This window comes from Thunnus maccoyii, chromosome 12 (genome assembly GCF_910596095.1).
Source record: "Thunnus maccoyii chromosome 12, fThuMac1.1, whole genome shotgun sequence".
Taxonomy (NCBI): domain Eukaryota; kingdom Metazoa; phylum Chordata; class Actinopteri; order Scombriformes; family Scombridae; genus Thunnus; species Thunnus maccoyii.
In genome coordinates, this window is record NC_056544.1 from 1,615,321 (window position 1) to 1,634,154 (window position 18,834).

At 38.6% G+C, this 18,834-nt stretch overlaps 1 protein-coding gene and 1 long non-coding RNA gene across 2 annotated transcripts in view; one reads left to right on the forward strand and one right to left on the reverse strand.

Annotated features, from left to right (window-relative positions):
* The window catches only part of LOC121909468, a 567,936-nt gene that overhangs the window by 510,657 nt on the left and 38,445 nt on the right, over positions 1–18,834 (forward strand). The window lies entirely within an intron of this gene.
* LOC121909441 (choline transporter-like protein 5-A) overlaps positions 1–18,834 on the reverse strand; it is a 54,090-nt gene that overhangs the window by 3,399 nt on the left and 31,857 nt on the right. The window contains exons 4-18 of the mRNA XM_042430001.1: positions 12,344–12,428; positions 9,240–9,324; positions 8,525–8,653; positions 8,102–8,162; positions 7,686–7,809; positions 7,176–7,259; positions 5,582–5,694; positions 5,120–5,251; positions 3,709–3,808; positions 3,479–3,571; positions 3,186–3,273; positions 1,557–1,825; positions 1,312–1,406; positions 266–369; positions 4–77 (exon numbers count right to left, since the gene is read on the reverse strand). Of these exons, the coding sequence (XP_042285935.1) occupies positions 4–77; positions 266–369; positions 1,312–1,406; positions 1,557–1,825; positions 3,186–3,273; positions 3,479–3,571; positions 3,709–3,808; positions 5,120–5,251; positions 5,582–5,694; positions 7,176–7,259; positions 7,686–7,809; positions 8,102–8,162; positions 8,525–8,653; positions 9,240–9,324; positions 12,344–12,428 (1,636 nt within the window). The remainder of the gene's footprint in view (positions 1–3; positions 78–265; positions 370–1,311; positions 1,407–1,556; positions 1,826–3,185; positions 3,274–3,478; positions 3,572–3,708; positions 3,809–5,119; positions 5,252–5,581; positions 5,695–7,175; positions 7,260–7,685; positions 7,810–8,101; positions 8,163–8,524; positions 8,654–9,239; positions 9,325–12,343; positions 12,429–18,834) is intronic.

Consider the following 18,834-nt stretch of genomic DNA (forward strand, 5'->3'; position numbering starts at 1 on the left):
TACCTGACCATATTCCTCATCAGCAAGAAGAAGGCTTCTCTGGCTGAAGTACAAAAGTTCTTCCCATAGATCGCCACCTGGTGGAGAAGAGACAAGCATACATAGCTATCATGACACTGTGCCTTTGTTGTCAACTAAAAGTTTGAAATTTATATTAGAAGATAACTTTAGTTTTAATATAGATGGGTTTTTTTTGATCAAATGAACACTGAATCTGATGTTTATGCAAAGTAGTATTTATGCATGGTTACTTTAATCAACTCACCATGATGTAAGCATTTCGGTTCATGTATCGTATGAATTTCTCCAAACACCAGAAACAGCATTTCAGACAACACATTATGAATCTGGACAGGCTGTTGTCCAAACCTAGACAGACACATACAGGATCAATGCAGGGGTAATAACTGTAGCAGTAGAAGGAAAACAGTGTTAGTGTCCGACTCGCCTCCTGTTTGGGAACAAAAATAATACCATATACCAATACCCAATACTGTAAATAATTCAATTTTAGTGTGAAGACTTGGTTTAAAGTTAGAGCAAGGTTAGGGTTTGGATGAGAAAGTGTGATCAAAGTTTCGACTGGTACTGTAAGTCAATGTAGTGATGGAGGAGCTCCATCAGAGCTGTCGAGACATTTTTATTTCAAGCTAAAAGTCTGAACTCTTTCCTCTGGAGAGTTTCCTTTGTTTAGAATTACAGATTTCATAAGGGTGAAGATTTTAGTTCTTCAGATACACCTGTGCTTCTTTTCTTCTCCCTCCAAAATAAGAAACCGGCTGGAGAGCTCAGGATTCTTCCTAATAAGAGTTACTTTATTACAGTTGTGTGTAACAGCTGACCTGTTGGATGTGTAGAGAAAAAAAAAAAACACAGGGCATGAATTAACTTAAGATTCTGATCAATTCTGTCGGCTGTCAGAGGTTTAAATAATTAATGAATAATTCATTTATGGCACGTGTGTAAATGTGCACATCACCTCTCTTAATTTGGAGACTCCTTATTGTCTCTGCTGCTGTGTGGTCGCTGTTGCATTTTTAATAATCAAGAGGATGGATTGTTATGTTCATGTATCAGTATGTTTTTAATGTTTAATGTAACTACAGACTGTTTATCACAGTGCAGACAAGCTGCTGTATTCAGTCTTTGTGACAAGATTTGATGTGGAATCAAACCTCCTTTTGAATTAATCAATAAATAAACAGGAAACAGACCATCAACCTCCTGATCGGAAATATTCAGTCAGACATGCACTTGAAGTACATGCCTGTGGTATTTGTGTTTGTGTGTGTGTGTGTATGTGTGTAAAACCTCTTAGTTTCTGCTCCAGGTACTCCAGTATGATCCGGACAAGTTGGACAATAGAGAGAATGAGAGCCCCAAATGCCAAAGATCCTGTATGATACCTGGAGACAACACAGTAAAGGTTGCTATTACTGGTTATGTATGAGAAGAAAAAAACATAATAATTTTCAGGTGAAAGATGACCAATTTTAAAAGTGTGCATAATTGCTCAAAGTAATGACCCCGGCTTGGTTTTGTGACGGTGTTCTGACCTGATTGCCCTGCTGAAGGATGAGAACAGTGGACATGGGGGGATATCCTGAGGCTTCCTCTTGGCCCAGTAGTAGCTAGAAAATGTCCCAGCCAGAGTGCACTGCTCCAGGGCCAAGCTGAAGTTGACCAGCCAGAGAAAGATGAGCAAGTTGGACAGCTGCAGCAGGAAGAGGTAACGGTGGTAGGACGTCTCGCCACCGTAGAACGCAAACAGACACTGAGAACCCAAACAGGACTCTGCTTTGGAGATGTTGCTTCTGTTGAATGTCTGAGAGGTGTGTGAGGGAAAGAACAGAGGAGAGTGGTGTTATTGTGAAGGTGTGTGTAATATGAGTGTTGTGTGCGTTTGTAATAAATGCGTGACATATGAGTTTAAAAGTATGTAGGTTATGTCTTATGCAAAAAAATGTAATTGTTGTTTTGTGTGTTTTATGAATGTACATTTACACATTAAGTTTAAAAAGAAAGTGTTTGTAGCATTAATGGTATTGTAGAACAATAGCTTTACAAAGAATTTCAATTCATTTATTTTATTTTGCAAATAAAACAACAATGTGAAAAGTACCAGAGGTGAAACAAAAGCTCTTGTAAAGAGGTGATAGAGCACTACTGGGAACATTTTAACCAATGCAATCATATTCTTCTAATGAAGGATGAATTGTTGGTCACAAAGAGTGAGTCACATCTCTGGCATCACAAGAATACTCTGAAACATGATTTAGTCTGTAATAATCATTACATCTGAACAGATTCTTCCATCTGATCACATTCGTCTGTGGATAGACAATTAGCACTTCATTATTTAAATAACTGGCTGATTTTTTATTAAATCAGCTAATTGATTGGTTGAAGAAATTCTATAACTATTACTCAACTAAGAATTTGTTTATTCGACAACGTGTATGTGTCAATGTGTATTCTGTCCATAAGTGTTAAAAAAAAAGTATTAAGGGGTCAGTATGTTTCAAACAAATTGCCTGTCAGATCTTCTGACAGCAGCTGAAACCACCACACCTTTCTAACACCAGGCACACCAACCAATATGCATATCTTTCTGAAACAATCACGATTACACAGTGATCGTTCAGGTGTGTGGCTGTTCTGAACACACTTTTGCCTTCAGACATGTTTGGGTGACACTTGGTACAGACTAATGCGCTCTGTCTGTGTCCAGCTGTCTCTCTATGGTGAACTCATTTGATGCTGTTTAGCGGACACTGCAGGAGTGGATTCAAGTTTGGACATCTATGAACATTATATTCATGAGTATATAATCATGGATAGATGCCTTTGTTATATGATATTTACCCAAAATATACAGAAATTTACCATCAGAAACGTTAAAGTTTATGACACCAAATGTTCCTCAATTGTATTTACTACGACTGAGGATGGAAATGCATCTAAAATACAAATTGCATGAGCTGAAAAACACTATTTTTAGCTGCGTTTCTCTCATTACATCACTGCAAAACTGCTGCAGCCTTTAGCAAATATTTACAAATGCAGTGTGACTGTTCTCCTCAGAAATAGCCCTAAACCTTAGTCAGTATACTCAAACTAAATATTAAGTTTTACTTGATATTAAAAATTAAGAGAAATAAAGAAATGAAAATGATATACTGTACCTCCGGGTTGCAAGTACTGTTGGCATAGGGACAGCTCACATCAGGAGACATCACTTTGTAGACAGCTTCACCTGAGGATGCTAGATAACTGGTTTAAGTGCTAGTTAAAGAAAAGAAAATCAATTTTCTATTCTCTGGATACTGCAGGGCCTCACAAACAGATATTTTACAATGAACATGACTTTGACAAATGAATGTCTCAGATCTGAATTCTGTTCATAGTTCATATAAAATCTAAATGTATTTCTCTTTCTCTTCTTCCTGTTGTCACTGTTGAACCCTCTGAAGGATACACAGAAGTGACAGTCCAGTAGGAGATACAAACAGTCAGCAAGAGAAATGTGATGACTGGGTAGAAGAGAGTGGACATGATGTGGCCGATGGCTCTGCAACAAGAGAGAAACCATATAGACCTGGAAACAACAACTTGTGCAATTATTCAAGGAATCTCATAATTTGAAGGACTTTTAAACTTTCTGTTTGAATGTCTGTCTGGGAATTTTACTCTCTTTAGAGTTCATACTTGCTGGCCTCCCTGAGCAAGGCGATGGCCACCCGGACCCTTCTCCTCAAGAAGATCAACATCAGCAAGATGGAGGCTTCTGTCACTCCAAGAGACACCACTGAGAATCACAAAGCAACAACAGACTCTTTTAAGGTGTGGTCCCATATACAGTTTATGTGCTCTGGGTAGTGAAGTTTCCTTTGTTACATTTATGCAATTGCTCTACATTCTGTTATATCACCCAACAGACCCCCAGATTTCCCTTCAATTCATTGGGGTGAAGAAACTCACTCCTATCAATGTATTTATGATACAGTTTCACTCTCACCACCACAGCTCCCTTGTAAAGTAATCCAGCAAGGATGGATGGATTCTCTCACTCGATGCATCATAAAACACTGAGTTTCACAGATTTAAGATGGATTAGTTAATTAATACAAAATCATATAATTTGGTGATTTATTAACCATCCTGAATGCCTAAATGTGGATTTGCATGGAAGAGAGTATGCTCATGAAATCAAAGCCATTGTTCATTGTTCAAATTTGTTTGTCACCAATAAAAACTTAATTTAAACAATGAAGAAGGCAGATAGCAAGCAATGGATTTAAACAAATGAAGGTTTCAGATGACTCATCTGGAAAAGTTTTATGGGGAACAAAATGTTGAAGGAAATTCAACATTTGTTTGTTACACATCAAAAATACACAATGTGTTTTGGTGAGAAGCACTGCATGTTAACAGAACTGTGTCTGTTTAGAAGATACTCTCCACAGGGCACCTTTACATCCCACTCCAACATCCTGTTTGAACTTTAAATGTGAGGAGGGTATGAATGATTGATTGAATGATGAATGATTGCAGTAGTTGAGTCTGTAACAGTCTCAGGTGATTCTGCTGTGGTTTGTTCAAATGTGTTGCTTAATTCCCAGACTGATTGGAAGTCTGTGCAGCACTGTGCACCTGTGAGAGAACACACACGGTCCTATGAAGTATTTTAAAGGAAGAAGAAGCTTCTTGAAAGTCTTAACTTAGAGACTGGAAGTTTTTGCAATTCTTAACTTTCAAGCTTAAACAAAACTTTTTAAAGAGGACCTATAATGCTCATTTCAGCTATAATTCTTTATTTTTGGACTCCACTAGAGTAGCTCAGTGTACTCAAAGACCCTGTGACATCACTGCAGGGTGTGGCTACAGGTACAACAGAGCACACCTCTGACCATACCCAACAGTGATTCAGAGTGTGATCAGAGATGAAACAGACCAGAGAAGGCAGCAAAACACTAGCTTACTGTCAAGTTACTCATCAGGACCTTTGAAAAGCCATCTGGATCTAAATTTAAGAACACTGGCACTAAATATTGAGAAATAAGAATAATTGTCTGAACTATAATGATTAATTGATTCCCTGTGAAACAAGCAGACTTACATAAAATGATCCATGTTTGTCTGAGCTGTAGATAGACCTGCAGGTCACTCTGCAGGCCCACTTCTACAATGGCTACATCAGAGCCTGGTCTGTGTTTGAGCTGGGACAACTCCATGGAGCAGTACCACATACCTGCAAAAACACACACACATGCACGTGCGCGCGCGCGCACACACACACACACACACACACACACACACACACACACACACACACACACACACACATACACACATACACATTCAATGAGAATGCTAATAAGAAACTTTTTCACTCATACTACCAGAGTTTCTTTGAACACCTAATGACATAGTTAAGTACAAGTTCAAGAGTACCTCACTTCAAACCAGATCTCTGCTGTCACCGGACTGACAGCAGGACTGCAGCAGCAACAGCAGCAGCAGACTGACATTCAGGTAGAAAACCCTTTTAAACAATCTAAGACCCTGAATAAGTACACACCATATGCCAGCAGCAGTATGACAGAGATGATGGTAACCCACAGCAGCAGCCCAGCTGTGAATCTCAGCAGCAGGATGAAGACCAGACTAACAGCCAGTGATATCAGCAGACCTCTGTAACACATGCACAAACACAAAGGGAGAGTACCAAACATAATGTTAAAATATAAGCTTCCCCCTTATCATCTCACATTTGTTCCCATTTTGAAACTTTCAACAACTCCATGCTCCATCTCACACACTGTTCTCTCAAGACTACATGTCTTCAGGTTTGTTATAGTGTTTTTGTCCTTCTTTTTGTAAGTATGCAAAAAGAAGAATAAAAAACATCATGCACTTTAAAGTCATAATCTTTGTATGGTCATTCAGCAATAGCCATTCAATGTATTTACATTCTGCAGTTATCTCTCTATGCAAGTTTTTTAATGTTAGTGGCGGAGTCCACCATTTCCACATTGATTCAGATTGCCTTCACACATATGAGTGATTGACAGGAAATGATGCTGTTATTATTTGTGATTTGATGTCATCGACATCAGCCTCACTGAACACTGGTCTCTGCCCTCCAGCTGTATCAGAGCTGGATTAAGATACTGCTAATGCTAACACAGCATTTCCTGCTGCTATTGCTTCACATTAAAAGCATTGAACTGATGAAACACAGGGTGGCTTTAATTGTGAAGCAGTCACAGGAAACACAATGTATTTGTCACAGAGATCAGGCCTGACTGATTGAATCAGTCATGAAAATTCGATTTCAAAACAAAACAACATCCGTCTTTGGCATTTTTTGTCAGTGGATCCGTTTTAAATATTGTAGGGAGTAATGGAACAAGATGAAAAGTTGTTGTTGTATGGAAAACTACTCATGCCATGTGCAGCATGAAATTAGATCGAGGTTGTATGACTGACATCTTTATTAAAACAACATGAGTTTGTTTGACTGATTTGTAAACAGATACACCAGCTACTCTTCTGCTCAATTTCTGACAAAGTAGCTGCTCAACAAGTTTTTGCTATAACATATTATTCATCAATCTGGACTGAAAGCCTATGTAACTTTCACTTTGGCAAGAAATTATAAATGTAGGATAATGGTAAATGCCAAAACAGTAGAAAAACAGAAGAGTTAAGAGCAAACTGACTCAGTAATGCAAGTTACAAAGTAGTATCTCTCTAGCCACCATAAGATACCAGACTAAGTAAGACTGTAGCAGCAAACCCCTGAATGTAGTAACTGAGTATTCATTTTATTGCTAATGAATTCATTTTTTGTAAGGTTATGTTCTTTTAAAGTTACATAGTTTCGCTTTGAATGCAGCAGAAATCCATTTAAACGTCAACTCATTTAACAGAACTGTGTAATGGGTGAAACATTCAACTTTAATGAAGGATCAAGTAATAATTCATCAAGTAAATGTACTGTGGATGTTACTGAGAAAAAGTAATGAACAGGTAGTAAACTTCTTGAAAAAGATCATATATGATATGCATAGTTTTACTATTTTATATAAGTTTCTTTTTATTTCTTAATAGTTTTCTATCAAACCATTTCTATCAAAACTGAGATGAAGTGTGTGTGTCTGTGTACTTACATGAGTATCCATGCCCATGACTTGGCATAATCTTCCACTATCTTCATGCCCAGCTCCTTAGTGTCCACGAGTCCTGTTATACCTCTGCAGGGATGCAAGAAATTAAGTTTTTACATGCACACAAATGTGGAATTTTAACAGAAATCAAAAAGAACAGAGAGATAAGATGCAGACAGAAGACAACGACCTAGTCAAACTGGTTCCATTAATGGAATCCATACTTGTGTTCCTGTATAGTGGAATTTGTTATTGTAGAAAATGTCCACACAGATCTATGCACATTTATCAAATCACAAAGACTATTTTAGGTGTAATCTTGTATCTTGTATTTTCCAATGCCACATGAGACAACAAGTATACCAGTCTTTCAAATCCTAACGACTGAAATACATGTGGTTTTGCTAAAATCACTGTAGTAAATGCTGAGCAAAAGATATCAACACATGTGAGCACAGACGACGACAGAAAGAAATCAAGACATAAAGGAGGTAAAAACACAAGTGGCAGTACTTGGCAGCGTCTTGGAGTTCAGTAACACTGCGTGCCATTTCCAGAGCATCTTTAAACCTCGTCCTGTTCGCCACAGTCACCGTCCCATTCAGAGTGATGAAGTCTGGTAGACATCTCTGAAGAACTGACACACACACATACACACACACACACACACATTTCTATGATAAAGCATATAAAATGCAATATAATTAAAACTTTACAGTAAAGTAGGAGACATCTTGTGTCCAACAGGAAAACTTTAGAAATGTCACTCACCAATTATTATTCAAAGCAGAGTATTTTCTATTTTATATACATCCTAAAACATGTCTGGAGAGGATCTTTAACAATATCAAAAGAAGGAAATTTTACAGTACGATAGCAGTGATTTTGGAGTCATGTGTGAGAGTGCATGGGAGTAAGGTGTCTCTTACATGGTCTACTTGGTACAATCATAGAGGGACAGTCCTCGTCTCGTAGAACCTGAGATACTGGCTAGAGGAAGATGAGGAGAAACAGGAAGGTAAGAGCAATACGAATAATAACATGTTAGTGTATGTGTCTGGATTTGTGAAGACCAAGAGTCTTCAAAGACACAGGGACTCCCAAACAAGGATATTTATGTTGGTTCCTACACTGAAAATGGAGATTCAGGCTTATTTCCAGGATAATCCAACCCAGATGAGACTGTCCAGCAGTTTTTGCAAGAACAGTTGAACTGCATTGTAATTTTGCACTATACACTGGATCTGACTGGTTTAGTTAAACCCCATTTTATCAAAGTTCTCCCACTATCTTCTGCCAAGTTTGTACATGTCTCTAAATAATAAATATAATTCATGTATCAGTATTGGTACCTTGTCAGGGTTATTAAAGCCAGGCTTGCAGAACTGTCTGTAATATTCCCAGTAACTCTTGCTGAGTTTGTGCTGCAGCTGCATCTCAGTGTAGGTGGCAAACTTGTCTGGGCACTTTGACACGCACATCTGGAAGAAATATGACACAGACAGAACATTTGTTAATTAATTTAGAGAAGATATTTATTACTGTTTGTGAGGCAGATTTCATGTCTGGTGCTACCACAACTTATTCTGGTAACACTTGACTTTAAGTCCCCATATTTAGCATTTATAATCAGTATATAAACATTTAACAAATGGTTTATAACACACTTTAATGTAGTTGTAAGCAGCTATATGTGTTTATTAATGTATTAGAACTAATCCCTCCTGTGGGCACCCATAAGTGGAGACTTGTGTATAAACAGATAATGAATGACAATATAGTAAAACACACTTGTAATAATATAAGTTGTTGACAAACACTGTATGTTAATAAAGACTTTAAAATGTCCTTACAATAATAGAAACATTATTATATTATGCTTAAGTTCAGAAATACTAGACAATGTATACCATTTATGTTAATGTGATTCATTACATACATCCTTGCAAAAAATCTACAGCAGCGTTTGAAATTAAGAAAAAAATGATAAAATCTGACATGACTTGAAGTCGTGGCAGATGTGACCATGACAACAGCAGATCATCATTATCATTATTAGTACATTACCTGAGTTGTGGGGCACTGTAGGTTGATGAGTATAGCAGGGTTGGCACATTTCAAGATGTTGAAATAGAACAGGATGGGTTTCTTCCTGCAACAACATAAAGACAAGTTAAATCAGGGTATATGTACTAGGGGTGCGCCCGAGTTCAAATACATTATTCAGCAAAGCACAAATAGTGTTTTTTTTTACGAATATTTGTTTCATACAAAAAAAATTATTTGTTTTTGCAGGTCGGTTACATCAATATCTCAGTCTCTCTCCTCTTTTCCGCTCTTACATCTATCAGCAGGTCTCATTGAGGGGAGTCACATCCACCTGCTGCATGACGCATATTTCCTTATTTGGACATCACTCCTGGAGTTGAGGGTGTTTCTCAGAGAAAAAGCTGAGCTACTGACCATGCAAAGTGCTCCAAGGGTCTCTTCATAACCTGTTGTTCCCCTTTTCCTTTCCACAAAGTTAGGTTGTAAGAAATAGGCAATAAATGAAAATAGCAAAGCAAGAATTGCCTTTGAAGTTCCTCCCTACATGTTTTATGCTGTGCTGTCTCTGTGTTATGGGTGTATAAATAGGTAGAGCTCTGTCTGCAATGAGGCGATGAGTTAAGTTTTAGCTCAGTAGTCAGCACAGTTGTTTATGATCTGGGAGACTCCAGTTCAAGATCTGGTGTGGGGACCTCCTTCACAAGATAGTTTATTCATGAACACTTATTGTAACACTCACGTAATTTTCTAAAATGAAAAGCGTAATGGAAACAAAAACAGGATTTTTAAGCCTCTTTCCACTTTTGTTCGAATACAAATACAAATACAAATACAAATAATTCTGCTGCCTCAACAAATACAGATACAAATACAAATACTGAGCTCTCTGCACATCCCTAATATGTACATATAACCACAGCTAACTGATTGCCAATCTGGTTTGTGGTCCTTGTTGTGACCTGTACTTAAATCCTCTTAAATCTTACAAACACCATCTCAAATCCTCAGAATTTAATTTTAAGTCATATTGAAGCCCTTAAAATATTCTAAAAAAAAATCCTTTTTGGACAGGAAAAGACTTTTGGACAGCAATATTTTCCTCTAATGAAATGGTTCAGCCCCAGAAAACACAAATATTTCACTAAGTGTAAGACTCATACAGTATGTCTTCATGGAATTATTGGAATGCACAGTATTTGTAATACTGCCTTACAGTAAACTTAAGTCATTGAAGGAAAGGTCAAAGGTTTAAACCCTGCATCCTCTTGAACCCACACAGATGATTTGAATTATTTGGGCTGATTAGACCTCTTTTCAAGACTGTTTGACTGATATCTCCTCTCTCCTGATACCTTTGTCGCACCTGTTAAGGCGGGACACAATACACCTTTATCATTCTTATTTGTACATGGTGTGTGGTGACCTCACGCAATTTCAGCATAGCTCAGCTCATCTTCAACCTGAGCAGAATGAAAACACTTGTGGGGGTGTGCAGGGCCTTTAAGAGTTTAAATGGCAATGTAATGTGAGGCTAAACTAAGATTACTGTTAGTGTGGAAATTGGAATATGACCAGCTCAGCAAAGAAGCCCTTGCTCTTTTTTCATTCTAAGGGGTCTAGCCTAAATCTGCAGTTTAATGTGGATGTTTATATAAATGGCACATTACTTCATTACATTACAATCAAAATAGGTGTATGCATAGCACATGCTATGCATATAACAGTATATTTTAGATATACGACAGATACAACACCAAAGAACATTATTGCTTTTGTAAGGAACTGCCAGAGTCCTCTCAAATTCTTTCAAACATACAGTATATGGGCCTGCAGTGACCTCAGGTATCCTGTAAAGACAGTATGTACTGAGTAAACTGAGTAACCTGATATGAGGACAAAGGGTTTGAGGTAAATCTAGCTTTTAAAAGTGGACAAATGTCTTCTTAACATCTGTTTGCTCATCTGTTCCTCATTGTGTCTATAATATTCATATCTTCAAGACAGAACAAAACTCTTAAGCATGTAGCAACAAAGAATAACCACTAGATGGCAGTGCATCCATGAACAATACAATGTGTTAGTTCTTGACTTTTAAGGAGTCTGTGTGTGTCTGTCTGGCTCAGTCACGCAACACACAGCGTCCTCTGTGCACTAACACACTCACATCACTCTCCTGCAGCCAGGGGGACTACATGGTTTTATTCACACCCATGACTGCATCAGTTTGATGTTTCTATTTGGAACAGTCATATGAAGAATGAAATGCACCAGATTCAGCAATTCAAGAGACAGTTGTTGAGACAATCATCCTGAGCAGTACAAGCATAAAAACTGCCAAATGTTGGTACACAACTTTACAACCCTCAGTATATACTCAATATCAAAGGTGGATGATGTTTTCAAGAAATATATGTAACTTATTTATATGAAATGACTTAGTAGTTTTGGTGTAAGCCAGCAAATTTTACAGGTAGTCTATAAATCTGTCATTGAAAGTGTTGTACAGTATCACTACATGGTAACCTGAACAGTAAATACTGGAAGCAAGATGATCTGTAAACTGATCAGAGTAAACTAAGCCAGGAGGTGGGAGGTGTCTGGAGGGTGAGGAGGAGTAAGGTGAGGAGGTAGGTTCTGTGCATCACAGAGAGATCTGAGAAGCTAAACTCTGGTAGGAGCTGTAGACACATCTGGCTACAAAGAATGTATAGAAAAAGTCAATCATCCCATGAACAAACTTTTCTGAAGGTGCTTTTCTTAAAATGTGTGTCATGTATTTTTTTATTTGGGGTATTCATACTGTCAGTGTTGTTCTTATGTGCTTGTGTGTGTGTGTGTGTGTGTGTGTGTGTGTGTGTGTGTGTTGATGTTTTAATGATGAACCAAAGACAATTTTCCACTTTTGTTGACAATTCAGATATATTACATTTTCTTTTATTCTATTCAATTCTAATTGCCATGAAAATGATCAAATTGATACATTTTCCATATTTCTGCCAAGTATTTATAATTAGGATCTTCGATAGAAAGCTTTTAAAACCTCTTTCAGCAGAACACTATAGAGACGTTACCTGCAGAGCGTGAAGGGATCTGATGTATAGAGTGAACTGATAATGACTCACGCATTGGAAGTTCCCTTCTGACCACAGAACTGGCCATAGCTGTCTGTTGGATGCAGCACCTTCCTGGGGTCCCCATGTAACCAGGCTGGCCAGACAGACCGACAGACCAACAGACAGACAGACAGACAGACAGACAGACAGACAGAAAGATTATTTACACAGAAAAAGGAGTCGGACTGAGTGCATCATACACAAAGATGGAAGTTTGAAAATTAAGGTTAGACCAGTTCACTAGCAGGGCGGGGTTTTGAAATCGTATCATAGCACAGCCCATAAGATAGCTGAGTTTTTGTACAGATTTTTACAAAATTTGTTTTTTCTACTGAACAAAATAGAACAAACTTCTCAAAGTCATGACCAAACAAGAATCTTGCCTGAAAAAATATTTAATAATTACCAAATACTATGATAAAAAAAAAAACATATCTGGTCAAAAAATATGGAAACAAGATAAAGAATTAATGTCAACCTGATAGATGACAAGTTTTCACTGGTAACTAAAAAGTACTGAATTTTGATTCACAGCCCTATTTGTTACTATTATTTCACATCCATATTGCCCTTGGATAAGACATTTGATTTCAGAATATTTATTTACTTTGAAATATAGGAGTAGGAAAATTGTTGTATTTAAGGCTGCTGAATCTCAACACAATACAGAACCCAAATCAGTCAAAACCTGATGTATAACACTGTTTTTACAGAATACAACAGAGAGGGTGTGAGAAATATGGTAATTTTGCCAAGGCACTGCTATACTGTAGCAAATGGCAATAGTTTGAAATGTTTGCACTAAAATATGGCACAAATGATTTTTTAATGAGCTTAACTTCTGCTTTGTTCAGATAGCATCGTTGTCAATTTCCCCAATGCTGCATCAAGATTTATTAGAGCGATTCATAGTCATTATGAAAATATGAACACTAAAATTTGTTTGTCTTTATTTTGCTTGCTCTAAAATGAATAAATATTATATTATAGGCATGTTTTGTGTGTTTTTTTTGTGTATGGTCTGCAGCATTGCACATATATATCCTCTCTGCACAAGGAATTTCAAGCAGTGTGGAAATGTGGTTATTCCCTGTCCACCTGTCCCTCTGGATTTTACAGATGACTAGTAAACCTTTTCATCATTGAAACATTCCTATTATAGTGAAATGGCTGGTGTAATTGAGGACATTTGACAGAGTGGAGAGAGAGTAAATTGTGTGTGTGGCACTGATGAAAGGAAGGAAAAGCATGGTGGAGGGATGAGACAACAAGAGATGGGGCTAAGTACAAGGTACAGACGGGGAGTGTGCATGTGAGAGTGGGGGTGATGTCATCAAGAATGATGTCATCCATGTTTGGTAGTAGCAGAGTTTAGTCTCTGTGCACGTGTGTGTGTGTGTGTGTGTGTGTGTATGTGTATGAGAGAGAGAGAGAGAGAGAGAGAGAGAGAGAGACAGAGAGGCAGTGTGTGTGTGTGTGTGTGTGTGTGTGTGTGTGTAGAAATGTATGCATATCTTTGAGCATGGCTGTGTATAAAGCAGGATTAGTGGACTGATATCCTCTTTATAGGATGATGTCATCACACACTCAGAAGTCCATCACCCACATCTGCTGCATGCTAACATAGAACTCTTTAAGAATGAGCTCATACTAGAATATGAAGCAACACACACACACACACACACACACAATATGCAGCAGCAGGAGTAGTAGTGGTTGTAGGAATAGCATCTGCTGTGTAAAAAGCATCTTCAGAGTAAGCTCCAGTAATAATAGTAGCCAGATAACTGATGTGTGAACTTTAGCAGAAAGGCTAAAAAGGCTGACAGAGCCAAATGAAAAAATTAGTATTAGTATTTTTATTAGTATTAGTATTTGACTCATGAAAATGTGTGGTATTTCCCCTTTAGAAGCTGCTAACTCACCAAGCAATTTCCTTAGTCTTGTTATTGTTTAAATCAGCCGTTAAATCAGTGGTTTCTGATGCTTTCCATACTGAGAAGAATAACATTCCAGGTAGAAGAGTAAGCTATCTGTGCACAATACCCTACCATTCTCCCTGGTGATCTAACTCTCAGGTGATATCATACTAGTAAATGAGATTTAGGGCCACCTATTGAGGCAGGGATGATCTCATACTACCTACTGGTGTAGCAGACATTCTGCCTGCTGTTTAGGTTAAACAAACAAGCTAACTCTCCTGGTTGTTTCTCCGGCGTCCTGCCGTTGCTGCACCGCACAATCCAAATCCATTCTCCCGTTAGCTTAACAACAGTCCTTAACAGTCCTTCCGTGGATGTATAAAGAGTCCTTCGGAGCTGCTACAACAAGCTAACTGTTGTGTTGGCTAATGCAAGGAGCTATCTACTGCTCGTTATCTACTGTTGCTACTCTGCCTTACAGTGGAGAGATTTGAAGATGAGATCTGGAAACTATCATTGGACTAACGCCATGTCTCCCCCCCTTGCCCTGCAGGTGTCGCTGTTGAAACATTTTAACCAGAATTTCAATAATGGATTTTTTCCAAAGAAGAGAGAAAAAATATTCTATAAATAATACTGAGATTTGGTAATGGTTTATTTCAACCAAATAGTCTTTTTTTATATTTTGATCTCCCTCTTGCCTCTCAAAAAATAGAGGACGATCAACCTCTATGGACCAGCCTCCACTGATGGACGGCCCTGCAGCAGGGAGTGGCAGTGACAGCTTTGACTGTCATGCAGGCATTGGGACTCATGAGAGTGGGCCATCCAGTCGTTCCACTGGGGTCCTCCACCCCATGGGAACGCCAGGGCAAACCTGCATTTCTTGTGCCCAGTATGTGCGTTGGCATGTAATGTTGAACGCACGGCCCCGTTTCGGCACACTGAACAGATGTTTATGTGCTATGGAGAAGGAGTGGCCAGAAAAGCCCCATCCAAGAAGCATAGTTAGTTGGCTGTGTGAGTGCATCTCCCAAGCTTACAGGTAGGCGGGTTAGGTCCAAGCGCATTCCACATGTGGTGTAGCAGTGTCTATGACCTTATTCAGTGGGTGTCGAGGACATATGCTTGGCAGCGCCCTGGTCTACACCTTGTCCGTTCATAAGGTTCTATCTCTTGGACATGACGGGCTCCTTTTCAAGGTCTGTGCTTGAGGTGCGACTCAGGACTTGTGTAAAGGGTGGTGTGAGCGTCAGCTATGGGACACTGGACACCCCCTAACCTGTGACCCCTGCAAGGTTAGGCCATTGTTTCACCCAGTTCATGTTCATGTTACTGGGCTGGGTTGGGCCCCCTACTGCTCTGCTTAAGTGGCTGGGATTATAAAGTAGTAGGAGGGCCACGGTGACTAACCTGTAGCCGGTCGGGCTCAGTGAGGCAGTCTAATGACATGTTGCAGCAGGGCAAACATTCATCGGGCTCAACTGTGAGATAGAAAAAAGGTTACGATATTGTAATCCTAGTTCTATAAGCACCCTGCTGCTCCTACGCCTTCCACTGAAGTGATTTCTGGATAGTAATAGGCAGTGAGACGCTGCTTTATATATTGTGTGAGACTCACATAATCGGTAGGTGCATCCTGATTGGCTGGCTACGTACATGCAAATTTCAGTGGGCGACTGCATGCATGTGAGAGAGTATTACCCATAGAGTCCAGTAGAGGGCTCCGCCTCTGCTTATAGAACTAGGGTTACACTATTGTAACCTTTGTTATTTGAATCTTTTAACTCCAGTATTGGTCAGCCTGTAATTAAAATCACCAATAAAATGGAAATTGAAGTAAATATTGTTTTTGTACTAGGTCAAAGGTGTTTCAGGCTTTAAGGTTGGACAGTATTGTACATGGTGATTCAAGATTTGAAAGGTTCTATATGTATAACTGTGAAGCAATTTTTCAAATGTATTAATCATTTTTTATTGCCATTGAGTGAATGGGTAGTAACGTAATGTAAAAAATGAGACCTTCCACAACTTTCTTGGTTGTCTGTAACAGCCTGTGGACTGATTTCTATGTGAAGGACCTGGGCCAGACAGAGGTGTCACTAATGAGAAGGAATTTCTGATTCCTACATACAGAACCTTTGAGACAACAACTTAGATAAAGCCACTGTAGCTCTACTGCATTCTACTGTATCAGGTCATGATCCAAAGACTGTGCTTTAGGTGAAAACTGGACTCCACTGATGGTTTCATATTGGGCTGTAAACGACAGCACATCACTTTCCTTCCAGCTCTCACATCAAATGCTTTAATTCTGCCTCCTCCTTGACTTCCTACTGTGTCTTCAGGAGCCACTGAACATATCAAACAGCTCTGGTAACAAAGAGATTTCCACTGCTCTTGCATTGTCTTCTCCACTGCCTCGCTTTCTCACACCTCTCTCTCTATCTCTCAGGGAAAAAAAAAACAAAACAGAGAAGCCTCCCAGCAGTGTACTGCTTTTCCCTCCCTCACTTCCTCTTCTTCCTTCTCTCTTCTTGTTTCCCAGTCTCTCTTTATTTTCCCCTCACCCACCAAACCACTCTCCACTTACACAATCAATACGATTGAGGTACAGAAAAAGAGGGAATAATCAGGGACACCAGTGCTCCCCAGAAACAGAAACAAGACAGAGATAGAGAGAGAAAATATAGGAGGAGAAAAATGGAAAATGTACAATAAAAAGTCTTAAAGGGAATGAAGAAATAGTGGGAATAACGCTATTCAGAGAAATGAAGAGAGAGATTAAAGGAATATGAGTATGATGTAAAGCAACAATCATTTGGTTCACAGAGAGTTGATATTAGAGCATATTCACTGTTTTTAATGCATGTTGAATTTGAATATGCCTTGATAAACCAATAAAAAATAAGAGTCATGAAGACAATTTAACAACAACGAGCTGAAACACATTACACCTGAAAGCTCATTTGTAATTAGTCTAGATTTAGTAGCGACATGATTAATGAGCTCAGCCTCAAGTCATAACACTTTAAAGCATCACTAATTGATTTTTAGGGGGGGGGGGGCAGAACAAGCAGTTAACACAAAACTTGACATAGTACCACCTTATAAAGTTGTTAATATGTCAGGTTTACCTTATAAAGTTGTTAGAGTGTTAGAAGCAGAGACACAGAGACAGAACTTTCAGGGTTTTAGGTTTTCGAATATTAGACGTTGCACACCTTTTAAGCTGTACATGAATGACACACTGAAAGGATGTGCTGGTATGGAGTGAAGTAAAGCATGAAAGCTTTAGTATCCTTCCAAAACATAGAGTTGAGCAGTGGGAGTGACTGTCAGTTCCTGAAGTGTTTTTCCCCATTTTAAATTTCCTGAAAACAATATCTTCAGTATTATTTAACATATAAACAGGTGTCTCCCAGATGACCACCAGCCTCAATGGTTTTGTCTTTTTGGCAGATGGCTGAAGATACTACAATACCCATGAGCCTGGTCTGCAATTGCTATGGAGAAGAATCCAGTCAAAATGCTTCGTCGTTGCAGTACACAAAGCATGGTGTTGTTAAATTCACCCAAGTGACCCAGAAATGAAAAGTGAACCTATTTGCACTGCAGATTGTCAAATCATTTTTTTTTTTTAACGTCATGATCTTAGCTTCCACCTGCTGTTAGTGGCCCAGGGAATAGAATTTTTAGCTCAGAGATTGTATATTTCTTGCTGAAATGCACACTGGGAGTCATAGTTAACTTTTACCCCAAAGTTTCTATGTACAGTCTTGTACCTTTGACTTTTTCCACAAAGAACCAGATATTTTCTCACACAGCTGGTCCAGAGCTGTCATACAAGTCATGAATTGATCATCTCTGCCTTTCTTCACTGGGGAGAAACACTTGTTTTACTTACAAATATAATGCCCTAATCTGAATTAATTTGGAGTTTAAATATGATACCAAAATTAACAAAAAATGTATATGTAAGTAAAACAACCTTAATGCAATATTTATACTCTGTGCACCTTATTTTCATCATCATGACTGCCAATTTATTTAAGAGTTTATGATTTTTATTGGCATGTTTTTGTGCAGCAACTTCTACATTTCAGTAGTTGTTGGAAACTTGTCTCACTCTGACAGCTGCCTCTGTGTCTCTCTGCAGGTCTCTGTCCACTGTAACATCACCTACTGTAGGCCAGAATATTCTCCTCTAATATCTCTGTGACTGTCACATGACCACCTCTCATCCCAGAGTGCTTTGCTTTAGAAAGACATTTTTAGCATCTAACTTCATGTCAAAGCATTCCCTCTTTATTTCTGTCACGGTGCAGAGCTGTTCTGGTTATTGGCAGCTTATGTGTTTGTCTTCTGATTTCTGAAAGTAGGACTTTAAGTTGCACAGTGTTTTTACTCTTTGGGAACTTTTTTGTGTATGAAACTCGTCCACAAAAGGAACCACACATGGAGCCTTATATGGACATTTTAGGGGAGTTGATTACACTAATGATCTCACAAACATTCACCTCCTCATGAACAGGCGGCATTCATCAGGCTGGAACAAGCGATTTACGACAAGTTCAG